This window comes from Myxine glutinosa, chromosome 6, assembly GCF_964187855.1.
Source record: "Myxine glutinosa chromosome 6, kmMyxGlut1.1, whole genome shotgun sequence".
In the NCBI taxonomy this organism is placed as follows: domain Eukaryota; kingdom Metazoa; phylum Chordata; class Myxini; order Myxiniformes; family Myxinidae; genus Myxine; species Myxine glutinosa.
In genome coordinates, this window is record NC_136266.1 from 49817414 (window position 1) to 49830890 (window position 13477).

The 13477-nt window shown below is 44.5% G+C and overlaps 1 protein-coding gene across 5 annotated transcripts in view; it reads right to left on the bottom strand.

Annotated features, from left to right (window-relative positions):
- LOC137416884 (calpain-1 catalytic subunit) overlaps nt 1-13477 on the bottom strand; it is a 90198-nt gene that overhangs the window by 12864 nt on the left and 63857 nt on the right. For all 5 annotated transcript variants that reach the window (XR_010982353.2, XR_013623802.1, XR_013623801.1 and 2 more), the window contains exons 13-16: nt 8668-8727; nt 1679-1736; nt 1542-1591; nt 974-1042 (exon numbers count right to left, since the gene is read on the bottom strand). Coding sequence is in view for 2 of the 5 variants with exons in the window: in XM_068102576.2 (XP_067958677.2) it covers nt 974-1042; nt 1542-1591; nt 1679-1736; nt 8668-8727 (237 nt within the window). In the remaining 3 variants the exon portion in view is untranslated. The remainder of the gene's footprint in view (nt 1-973; nt 1043-1541; nt 1592-1678; nt 1737-8667; nt 8728-13477) is intronic.

Here is a 13477-nt window from a genome sequence, read left to right on the forward strand (position 1 = left end):
CCTGTACAAAGTTTGAATTAGATCCCTTCAGCCGTTCTTAAGTTATAAACCTATTACAGACTTTGACCTTTGACCTCATGACCCCAAAATCTAATCAGTTCATCCTTACTTCATTATACATACGTGCACCAAGTTGGACTAAGATCCCTTCAGCTGTTCTCAAGTTATCACGGTACCAAAAACCTATCACGGACAGACGGATGGATGGACGGACAGCCGGACGGACAACCCGAAAACATAATGACTCTGCGGACTTCGTCAGTGGAGGCATAACAAAGAGGATTTTCCAGAGAGTCAGATAGGTCATTGATGGAGATTAGAAAACGCACAGGGCCCAGGACACTGCCTTGATGAACTCCAGCCGAGACAGGAAAAGGAGATGAGAGAATATTTAAAGAAAACGGAGGAGTCGAGAATCGGCATGACTGAGATCAAGGAACCGGAACAGGAAGTACCTTGTGCATCTTCTTTCCCTTCCCTGCTCATTCTTCCTACACTCTGCTAAGCTTCTTTCTCCATCTTATCATCCTCCTTTCTCTTCCTATCCCCAAGCTTAATTATCACATCCCCCTCCTCCCCCTTTTACAACCCCCCAGTGCGTATGTAATAAATAAATGTCCTTTAATCGATTTTTAAAGGATTCAGATCCTATAAAACACAGTAAATGTTTGCAAATCCCTTTACCATTTGTGTTAAGCCTAAAGATAAGAATAAGATGCAACATCATGCTGTATATTTTAAAGGACAACCAAATCCCAGAGAGTACGAATATCCTGTCCACATAATATTGTGGGAGTTTCACTGTGCTCCCCCTCCCGCAAGATGGTGGAATTGGAGCTTCACTTACCTTATCATTCCTAATATCTCACCCTCATATGTTATGCATCCCCCTTCTCTCCCCTTTCCCTACTTTTCTCCTCTAAAGTTAGTTTCCCTGTTTTGATTGTGAAATGTGAAATGATTATTTAATTACCTTCCACATCTCCACGGTTGCCAGAAGTTTCGTAAACTCTTCGTAATTCAGTTGTCCTGACCTGTCTTTCTGTGACAGCACGAAGTGAAGGAAACGCCAAAACATTCTCATCGACAGAACTTTGTGAATATGTCTTGTCCAATGTACAAAGCTCACTGTGCTTTTTGGGGTGGCTTTTGATGAAACTTTTTAACAAGGCAGTGCTGGCTGTATTGTCGTCTGAATGTAAGGCCTATCCTGGACATGTTCATGGATATAAATCCCAGCAGGTACAGAGATGCCCCAAGAGATGAGTTTTCAAACTCAAGATGTGAAAACTCAAAACTTTTGCAGATAAACAAGCTTCCAACTGAGACTCTCAGCGTCTCCAGCTAGATTGAGGCCTAAACTGTGACGTCCTATCCGACATACCATGCGCTGTGTTACAGAGCGTTGGTTCTGCCAAAGCAGTTTCTAGGTCAGGGCCCAGGGGTCATGCTGGGTGGTTTGCCATCCCTCTCCCAGCAGTAGTTAGGGTGGGAATTTGGCGTATGTTGTGTGTACAACAGAAGGAAACTGTAAAGGATACGTTGCATAAGGTCAGCAATGTACGACAGCTCTCCAGGCTGAATGACACATCTGCAAGAATAACCATTCAGGCACCAAGTTAATGTCCATAAAAATGTCCTTTACATGCATAACAAATGTAATCAGCTATAAACTCACTGGGTTTATACAGAGTGTTCAGTAGGGACTGCAGCTTGTCCACTTTGGCCCCCCCTTCCTGAGGAATGCACGACAACTTTCACTTTCAAAAACCGTACAATTTGTAAATAGCTTACAATTAATTTGAATAAATAATTAAATGTGCATGCACTTTACATTGTGTTTCACTTGACTCTGGCAATTACTCGTCGGCAGATGACCCTGGCTATAGTCTGACTACAGTCCGTGATATACACTTAGTTATAAGAATTGCTGTCTTAAAATTTTCAGGTTTATCTCCAGATTCCGATACTTATTTAGTGTATGGGATCCGATCCTTAAATCTGAATCCAGGTTTTGATTATATACTTTAATTAGTACGTGAGAGTACATTGTGTTTCCAAGCCAAGGAGCGTTTGAATTAGCCGAAACACAATGGCGGTGTCAAAACCCACCGACGTGACAAAGGGCTTAAAAAGATGGCGCACCGCCATAGTGGTGAGGCTTATTTTGTTTTTTTCTTGTTTTTTGTTGTTGTTATGAGCACACCCAAAATTATCTTCAAAAGGGGTGTTTAAACACCCTAACACCCAGTTTTCATTCACACACTCCTTTGGAGTTCGATAAGTATGCCATCAAAGTTTAGGCCTGCTAGGTTTCATGGTTTTGGAGTTATTGAAGTGACGGCACGTTTGTCACTGAAAGGGAGCAGACACAATATCAGTGCTAGCGCCATTCACCATTTTGTTTCCACTCAGGAAAGGTGAATTTTTTGCCATCCACAACTTTTACTACACACATCTGAATTGGGGTTGATTGCATGACCATTCCGGTTGTTTTCACAACTATAATTCTGGAGAAGAGATGTTCGTAATTTTTATTTGCAGGAAAACAAATTATAAGGGTAAGTAATTTTACTCAGTCATTTGAAATTCCGTTAACACTGATAATAAATGTATTTCTAAAATAATCATCCTTTTCTTTATGAAACAAAAGTAAATGCACAAGCCTGTGTTATATTATTTGGCACCTATGCTGTGATAGTGGTGATTGGGGGAGGAGGTGACAGGAAGGGATGCTCTTGGCTCCATCATTTTTGACAGGCTTTATACTCGTCTATATATAATGGAGCAATGTATGTATGTATCACACATGTATCACGTATGTATCATGTATGTATGTATCATATATGTATGTATCATGTATGTATGTATGTATGTATCACATATGCATGTACTATGTATGTATGTATGTATCATGTATGTATGTATCATGTATCTATGTATGTATGTATCATGTATCTATGTATCATGTATGTATCATGTATGTATGCATCATATATGTATGTATGTATCCTGTATGTATGTATCATGTATGTATGTATCATGTATCTATGTTTGTATGTATGTATCATGTATGTATGTATGTATCATGTATGTATGTATGCCTCATTTATTCCTCTGAAATAATGTGACCTAGGAAGCTGAAACCTTCAGGGATTAATGAGGGCACCCTGAAGTTGTGCGTGTGCAGGTTTCGTTCGATTCCATAGAGTTAAAAAAAAAACTATTTACCATTCCTTGCATTTTCTTCCTTTGTGGGGAGGGTGGGTACAATTGGAATTATCCGGGCTATATAACCACAATGTATTATGTATGCCCATAAGGAGTACGCACATTTTTGCTTCATATACGTAACCCAGGTTAATTTTGTCTTCTGGGGCGAACAAGGCAGCAGTCTGTTACCTATACACTGCTCAAATAAAGGGATGTGTAAGACGTACATGCTGCATGCTCGGAACAAAGGCGCCTGTCGGGCGGGTGCTCTGCTATGGTATTAATAATCACAAAGATTTAACATCACGCTCCTGGCACCTCCCATAGGGAACACCACCAGAATTCCACTATTAAAACACTACACTAACGCTAAATGCAGCGAACACCCACCTCCCCCCATGGGGGGAGATAGGGACATGGCTTTGTTTTCCTGTGACGTCATCGGAGCACGCGCGCAGGGCACCCTGGGACACCTCGGCCATTTTGATACCCTCTCGAACAACGTCGTCAGCGGATTCACATTAAATAGTTTTTGTTCACGACCAGTCATGCCAATTTGCGGCGTATTTCGTTGTTCAAACAGGCCAGGTGTTAGGCCAGGAGTTAAGTTTTACAAAACGCCCAAACTTCTACTGAATCAGGGTGAGGAAACAAGAAATTTAAGTGAAGAGAGGCGGCATTTGTGGAAGGCTGCCATCAATCGCAGTGACATCCAAACAGAATCACAGTGGGATCGCACACCTGTCTGCTCCGAGCATTTTGTTAACAGTAAGTAAGAACATGTTTCATTGTATAACCATACAATTACTATAATCATTAATGATATTGAATACAATATTTGGTTTTTATGATATCAGTGATAGTGACATTTAAATATAAAATATTGACTGTTGATTGAATATTTCACTTTTTTGGCCATGTATTTGGACTTAAGAAACTCGCCAGGACGTCATTCAGTTCTTTGTGTAGGATTTGTCGCACCCATCCACCTTGGTACAACCTGTATGCCTCGAGGGATTTATACTTCTTCAACTCATCTTTGGTATAGGCCGATTTGCTGAACAACAGGTAGTTGATCACGTCGATATGGGTCACCTGAGGCCACTTGCTCACATTCTTCTCAAATTGATCATTTGATAGACCATAAGGGTCACACCCAATGACAGAAATCTTCTCTTTGTAACGAACAAGAACGTCCGGGGGGAGCGTCTCTTGGTAGCCAAGGTTGGCACTCGCACTGCTAGCCATACTCAAGCCTGGATCTACCGTATCCTTACGTACACTCCAAGTCTGTTCTACAGGTAGTTGGTTGCAGGTTGACCCACTGCCCAGGTGTTCACCAGTTCACTGGTCCACGGCAAACTTAAACCGAATGTTCTGTGTTTGTTGGGCAACAATACGTAATATAAACTAGATGGCACCACACTCCACATGAACGTGACAAAACAAACAAAATTACTTTATAAAACAGACTTTTTGCGATCCGCATTCACCATAAACCAACGCAACAAATCAATATCAGCGCACACGGACAGATTAGCTTGGGTATCAAAATGGCCGCCGCGCAATGCGAGATGGGTAATTTGAAGTGTGTACACAGAAACTGTGACGTCAGTGAAAACAAAGGATTCAGCTACCATGTGAGAGATATAGTCCAGAAGCCCCAGAAGGTTTATTCAAGTGAAAAGCGCCAGAATGTTTGACCTCATGGGCTGATGGGGTCATCCACCAACATCACAAAAATGCATTGCTGCCGGGTCTGACCCGTGGCTTTGCCCCCGAAATCACTCAATTAGTGACGCCATTACCGAAAAACCTATTTTGCTCAATATCTGGAGAACTATGCATGATAATATCACGAATAAGGTGTCTATACCTATGTTTACATGGTCAATAATTACACTGACACCCGAATTATTGCTAGAAAATGTATAGTTTTCCAGGTAAATGTGTAGTTCACCCACTCAGTTAGCAACGCCATTGTGGGAAAACCCATTTTCATTAATATCTGAAAAACAATGCATGATAATATCACAAATAAGGTGTCTATACCCATGTTTTTATGGTGAAATATTACAATGCCAACTCTAGTGCTTGAAAATGTGGAGTTCACCCTGAAAGTTGCCTACTGGAGTCGTACCATCTCTGTCTTTTGTTACAATGTGGCAAATAATGCATTGGTCTCTGTCCCTTTTTGTTATTTACAGATCATGGCAAATGATGCCCCCGTTTGTATAATTTGCAAAGAAAGAGGAGAAAAGAAACGTGCCCTGAAGTGTTTCAATTCCAGCAACTGGGAAACAGCCAAAAATGCTGCGAGACGGCGAAAGGAACTTCAAAGTGACAAGTTTTCGAACATCTCGGAAGAGATCAGAACAGCTGAGGGCCCAGAAGGCAAATATTACCACTCAGTTTGCCTCAGTCGATTCTGTGCTGTTAAGAGAGGAGCACCTCCAAGCACTGAACCATCTGAACCACCTCAGAAGACCACTCGTTCAAGTTCCGATCATCCTTCTACCAGCACGAGAGGCGTCCTTGGACAGGAATGTATTTTTTGTGGACAGAAGAGGAAGAGGAAACGGGGGAAAAAACTTCGATTTCAGTTCGAGGATGAGTGTGTAGTCGATGGTTCACGGTTTCTGAAGCCCGTGGCAAGGATCAAAGTGTTGAACTTTGCTGCAGAGAATGTGAAGCAATCTAAGACCGCAGCACGAAGAGCGAATGCGGCAGAGGGAGTCAGGGATGTCTTTGGACGAATCTTAGCTGTTGCTGCCGAGACAAGCGATGCACTTGATCTGCATCACATTCTTAGCTACCCGGTTACTGAAGTACCACTTTCTCTTGCCCATTGCGATGGAACTCCCCTGAAGACGGACAAGGCATCTCTCACAAAGAAACTTGAAAGCAGACAGGAAGTGTTTCTCGATGACACCAGTCTTCCCCCAATAACAGCCATAGTGATTGATGGCGGTATTATCCTCCATGAAACCGAGCTGCAGCACAGCAAGTCCACATATGCAACCATGGCAAAGGATCTTTTGGCAAAAGTATGTTTGTATCGTGGGGAGCAAATCCATTTAGTTGCTCGACAAGTACCAGTCACCATCAATCAAAGATACCGAGCGAAACCTGCGTCGTTCAACTACTCCTCAATCATTCATCATTACTGGACCTGACCAGGCTCAGCGACAGAGTGGCACAGAGTTACTCAAAAGTGGATCATTCAAGGAAGAGTTTGCCCGGTTTGTAATGGAGGAATGGAAGAAGCTCCAATATGGTTCAATTATTGGAAGAAAAACACTATGTTTCACATGGTGGTGTGTGCATGGAGATGAAGAACAACGAGGATGATGTGCTGCAAATAGAGGAACCGAATCACCTCCAATGTCGACATGAAGAAGCTGACACACTCATTGCCTTTCACGCAAACAACATTTCCACTGGTAACATTCTAGTAAGGTCCACTGATACGGACGTCTTCATCATTCTGCTTGGGCTTTCTGGAAGGTCGGAAGGGATCAACATCATCATGGACTATGGATCTGGCAACCACCGAAGGTACATTGATGTCACTAAACCAGCTGCCATTCTTGAGGAGAAACAGACTGGTATCACTGAAGCACTAATCGGCCTTCATGCCTTGACTGGTTGTGATTTCACATCGTGTTTCTACAGAAAGGGCAAAGTGAAGCCCTTCCAGCGGATGGAGTCAGATGCAGCTCATGTGATGGCATTGCGATCTCTAACAGCTGAGGAGGTAGACGTCCAAGCTGTTACATCCTTTGTCTGCGTGCTGTATGGCTTCAAAACCTCTGACATTAATGAAGCCAGATACAAGGCATTCATGCGAATGGGTGGTGGTGACGAAACGGAGCCCCTTGCCAGAATAGAGAAGATAAACTGTGCCTCTCTTCCCCCGTTTGCCAAGACACTTTGTAATCATATGAAAAGGGCGCACTATGTGGCAAGAATCTGGAAGAGAGCTGATCAGACAGATCCAACTGGTGGGGCGAGTCCGACAGACTATGGATGGAAGTTCTCTCAAAACTGCTTTGTACTAGACTGGTATCCAGGAAGTTCAGTTCCAGAGTCCCTCACAGGCCCACATGAGGATGACGGGGATGGCGTGGAAGATAATTCAGGAGATGAGGAAGAGTCAGGTAATGCTTGGAGTGAGGACAGTGATGAGAGTGACGAAAGTGATAGAGAAGACTTGTAATGCCAAGAGGACATCAAGTTAATTGTGTGAACTGCACATTTGCAAGTTTTCCATATATCGTTGTTCAGTAATGGCGTCGCTTAATGAGCAGGTGGGCTACACATTTACCTGGAAAACTATACATTTTCTATCAATAATGCGGGTGTCAGTGTAATGATTGACCATGTAAACATAGGTATAGACACCTTATTCGTGATATTATCATGCATAGTTCTCCAGATATTGAGCAAAATAGGTTTACAGGAATGGCGTCACTAATTGAGTGATTTTGGGGGCAAAGCCATGGGTCAGACCCGGCAGCAATGCATTTTTGTGATGTCGGTGGATAACCCCATCAGCCCATGAGGTCAAACGTTCCGGCGCTTTTCACTTGAATAAAACTTCTGAGCTCCTGGACTAATAGGGGAGCGGTCCCTGAGGGTTCGAAACTTCGAAGATCGGTGCACGTCCAAGCATTGCGCTCAGCTGACCATGGCCACAAGGGATTATAAAGACTGTGTGGGGAGATCTGCCAGGAGTGGTAGCGAGTTGTTGGAGTGTGTGAGCATGCTTTGGTGTGGTGCACATTGCTAGTGAGTGGTGAGTTGCGAGCTCAAGTGGAGGGACTCAAAATGGAGGACAAAAGCTGGAAAAAGAGCAGTATGTGGAGTGTGAGCAGCATGCCATCAACAACCCTATGGAGACCAGACAAGGAGCACAGCACATCCTGCAGAAAGAGGTCATGACCACCACAACACACAGGCATCACACGTGGAGAGGTCACTTTCAGTCTTATCACCTCTTCCTGACTTTAGTCTGTGTGTTGGAGTGGGTCTAAGATATTGGGATAAGCAGTTGGGATTATATGTGGGACATGGGAGATTGTTACGGACATTTAGTAAAGTCTCTCCCTCTCTCTCTCTCTCTCTCTCTCTCTTGAAAAAAATCCCGTTCTGTTTCACTATTGAAGTGTTGGTTGGTGCACGGTCCAGATATTCTGAAACGGAAAACCACGACTGTTTGAAATTGGCGTGAAGACCTCGTTACGAGGGTACAAACGTGTTGGTCTCGGAAGGGTTTTTGCTGGGCCCAACTAATCATAGGCGACGGGCTTGGTGGAATCACTGTACGTCGAACACCACGAATATAATAGGTCCATTTGGCTTTCTCGGCAGACGACGTTACAATCCCAAGGATTCTCGTTCGCTAAATTGGTGACTTCGGGATTTTACTTCAGAATCACAATCGTCACTTACCACACCGACCACAACCTTGAAGAGTTGCTCTATGCCCATCGTAGCTGATGATCTCGGACTCTGTGCAAGAAAGAGTTCAAACACACTTTGGTTGTGGGTCAAGAGGGTGAAACCGAGCTGAAATACTTCATTATTGTAGCTCCTATACAAATAATAATTATACCACACATGCAAATTCATGCCCTTACGCATGTGTATATCTGGATCCATGTATATATGCAATATTGGAAACAATTTATTGAACATAACAAAAAGGCGGGACAAATTCAGATCCAAAGAACTATAAAACCACAGGTTTGTTTTCAGATTCGTCTTTGTACTAAAATACGCAATTTGGTGTCTGTTTGTCTGTCTGACGATTTTTGACTGCGATACATTCGTTCGTTACTTAACCAATCTCAACCAAACTTTACAGGAGGACTAAGGTTCACACAATGAAGGTTGCAGCGAATTCATTTGCACAACTCCCCAAGGGGGTTTTCCCCACCAATGGGGTTGCTTGTTGAGGTGTATATCCGTGTTAAGATAGCTTTATCGTGGCGTTTTTCCAAGGCCGCTTATAATAACAAAAGAATATTATTAATGTTATTAGAAAGCAATATTAATACTAATAATGTCTCCCCCTCCCAAAGGGGTGTTTCCTACTTGGTCACATTTCCTCCTTGGCCGCATGTTGTGTTTTTTTTTTTTTTTTTTTTTTTTTTGTATACTGAATCGAGGCTCGTGAAAGAGCTAACATTTATTTCACAAACAAATCAACCAGACAAACAAAATATACAAAAGAGGGAGCGGAAGCCAAGATGGGGAGAGAAGGGGAAGCACACAACCACAACATTTGAGAGCAGGGAGAAGTGTGGGAGGGAGAGGGCTTGGGGGCAGGAGGCGTGGGAAGGGGAGGGGGGGGGGGGGGGGAGAGGTATAAAACACATGGGGACCGAAATTAGCGGGGGTAGAAAAGATCAAGGTTTTGGATGGGGGAGGATAAGAGATGGTGGTGAACAGCTGTTTTAAAGACCTGGAGGGTAGAGTGGGATTGAAGAGAGTGAGGGAGTTTGTTCCAGAGGCGGGAGAAAAGAGGAATGAAGGAGTGAAGGTGAGCAGAAAGTCTTGATTTTGGCAGTTTAACCATAAGAGGGTTGCAGGCAGATCTTGTGCGACCTGTAGGAATATTTGGGGGACAGAGCCCAGAGAGGGCTGGGGGGGCAAGGCCAGAGAGGAGTCGGTAGAAGATGGAAAGACCACCAACCTGCCTGCGGTGAGTGAGTGAAAGGCCCTTGGAGTTAGCTTCATCGCGGGAGATTCCAATGATTCTGAACGCTTTGGTTTCAACAGCGTGAAGACGGGCTAGGTGTGAGGCAGGAGCACCAGACCAGAGGGGAGAGCAGTATTCCATAGAGCTGCGGATGAAAGCCTTGTATGTGGTGAGGAGCTCAGGTGTGTCAAGGAAGGACTTCACACGACGGAGGATGCCCAGTCGGCGACTGGCTTTGGAGGCCAGATTTGAAATGTGGTTTTCCCAGGAAAGATCATGGCAAATAGTGAGACCCAAAAGCTTGAGTGACAGAACTTCTTGGAGAGGATTATTCAGAAAGTGGATGGGAGGGTTTTCCAGTCGGTCTTTTCGGAGAGACATCGTAAGAGTGTGAGATTTATCAGGATTGAAAGACATGTTCCATTTGTTTGCCCAGTCTGTGATTTTGTCCAGGTCTGCAGAGAGTGAGGAGGCTGCAGTCTGCCGATCTGAGGGATGAGGAATGGAGCGACAGAGAGTAGAGTCGTCAGCAAAGAGATAGAGAGGATTTTCAAGAGAGTCAGAGAGATCATTGATGAAGACCAGGAAAAGCACAGGGCCCAGAACACTACCTTGGGGAACTCCAGCCTGAACAGGAAGAGGAGATGAGAGAAACCCATTCAGGGCCACACGTTGACTACGACCAGAGAGGAAGTCCGCCAGCCATGCGTGGAGATTTCCATGGATACCAAAGGAGGAGAGTTTGGTGAGCAGAGCAGGGTGCCAGACCGTATCGAAGGCACGTGAAATGTCAAGGGAGACAGCTCTAATTTCCTGTTTGGCGTTGAGGACCTCCATCCATTGTTGAGAAAGCAGAAGCAGCATGTCCAGAGTAGAGTGACCAGGTCTGAAACCAAATTGATGATCAGAGATCAAGCCATTGGAGAAGAGGAAAGATTTCATATCTGAAGCAATGATGGATTCCATGACTTTGCTGATAATTGGGAGAAGGCTGATTGGTCTGTAGTTGCTGGGATCTGTTTTTGCACCTTTTTTGTGCAAAGCGGTGATGTTGGCTGATTTCCAAGCAGATGGCAGATGACCTTGAGCAAAGGAGAGGGTGAAGAGAACAGAAAGAGGGAGTGAAAGAGCGGAAGAACATGATTTTAGGACCCGTGGGCTGATGCCGTCAGGACCAGTTGCAGAATCAGAGTCGAGGGTTGACAGAAACTTTTCCACCTTGTCAGGAGGAAAGGACACAGAGTCCAGGAGCAGCTGGGTACGACTGGGTATGGTGGGTACAGAGAGGGATGGGTTTGGGACACAAGATTTAGAGGCAAACACAGAGTTGAGGCATTCAGCTTTTTCACATGCGGAGTCAGCCGTTAAGCCGTTTGAGGTGAGGGAGGGGATGGAGGGGGAACAAACACCAGAAACAGATTTGACCAGACGCCACCAGGATTTGGAAGAGGGAGACAGACAAGAGAGTTCGGTCTTGAGAACGGTGAGATATTGTTTCCTGGCTCTCCTGAGGGTGGACACACACTTGTTTCGGGCTTTGTGAAAGGAAATGAGATTTCCTTCCGTTGGATTTGCTTTCCAGGAGACGAAAGCAAGTTGTTTCAGGGCAACAGCCTCACCACAAGATTCCGTGTACCATGGACGGGAGGAAGGGTATGACAACTGAAGACGAGATGGGATAAATCTGTGCATGAGAGAGAGCAATTTACTTTGAAAGAATTCCCAGGATGAGTTGATGTCAGAGGCGGTAGAGATGGGAGACCAGTCCAGATGATTGATGGCTGCTTGAAGACCTTGCCAGTTGGCCTGAGTGAAATGCCAGACTCGTCGACGCTGAGGAGGCTCTCTGAGAATGGTCAGAGAGATGTCCACTTTGACAAGCACATGATCAGATGAGCCGATTGGAGCAGAAGAAGAGCAGCAGACATTTTCAGGGAAGTTTGTCATAACCAAATCCAGAAGAGAAGATGCTCCGTTGACTGAGATCCGGGTCGGGAAATTGACAGATTGTGTCAGTCCCAGTGAGTCGCAGAAGTCCTTTGCTGAAGAGCCGTGGCTGGTGAGAGAGGTACCCACACCCAGCCAACTGGCATGGTGACAATTGAAATCACCACATATGAGGAAGAGAGAGTTGGGATGGGTAGATAGAAGTTGGTCCATATTATCAGACAGCGAGATGTAGATGGAGTCATCGCTGTTTGGTGGACGGTACAACACACATATGAACAAAAGGTGGGAACGAAGGGGAAGCCGTAGCCAAGGGTATTCCTGGGGGTGAGGTGGAGAGAGGGCAGTGGAGGGCGAGTGAGGAAGAGAGTTTTTTTATAAAGATAGCAACCCCACCTCCAGGACGAGGCTCAGGTCTATCATACCGGAGGAGGGAGTAACCTGGGAGAGATACCAAGGCATCAGAGACATCATGAAGGAGGAAAGTTTCTGTTAAGCAGATCACATCTGGTTTGTCAGAAGCAACCTGTATGGAGAGATCAGTCAAGTTTGAGCGGAGGCCCCGGATGTTTGAGGTCCATACCGTTAATGAAGAGGAAGGGGGAGCATCGGGTCCAGAACAGGGGGGGGGGGGAGGGGTAGGGTAAGATGTGGAAGAGGAGGAAGAGGTAGTGAGAGCTGTTGAAGGTGTGTCAGAGATTTCAGAGATTTCAGAATAGCTTGGAGAAAGGGAAGAATGGGGTGGACAAAAGGTTTGATGGAGATTGGGTGAGGCACAGTGAGGTGTTATTTGAGGAGGGGGAAGAGCGAGGCAGAAGGTTGGGGGAGATGAAGGTGAAAGTTGGAAGGGGGAAGAAGCAGGGAGGATGCTTTGAGGAGGGGTGAGAGGGGAGTCTAGGAGGGGAGGAGCGAGGGAGATTGTTCAATTGTTCAATTGTTAACGTGTATAAATAGCTTATTGTGGTGTTTTATGAGAGCACCGGGCCCTACCAGAAGTAAAAATATTACAAACCACAAATACGTTTGATTACCTTTTCAAACAGTTGCTAATGCTGTTTAACACTAAACTGAAAGAAATTAGGAGGAATCCCGACATCCGTGAGGTAAATTTTATTTATGGAACTGAGCGAAGATCTACTGTCATCTATATACCCCACAAGGGTTAATAACATAATGCTTCTTGCCACCCCCGTAGAGAACGGGTGCACTTGTGTTCAAAATATAACATTCAATTGAAATGAAGTTCCTCGATCAGAGCCGGCGAAGCCGGTGTTGTGAATGAACGCGTACGCATTATGTTGAAAAGCCAGATTTTGCTGAATCCTTTGAGAATTTCGAAGCTTTGACGCACCAAATCGCTCCATGGAGGCCGCCATCTTGCAGATGCGGAAGTATGCATAAAAATTTGAGAAAAAGTTCAATAGGAGTTTGTTTCACCCGTCTTTTTTTGATTCACAATCTTATGCACCTCTAATTTGTAAATTAAAATACTCTAATTTTTATGACTTTAAAATACTCTAAAAATACTCTAATACTCTAATAATACACCTCTAATCTAAATACTTTAAGACCAACCTTATTCCCCGGGCCTGCACGCAAACACATCTTCAA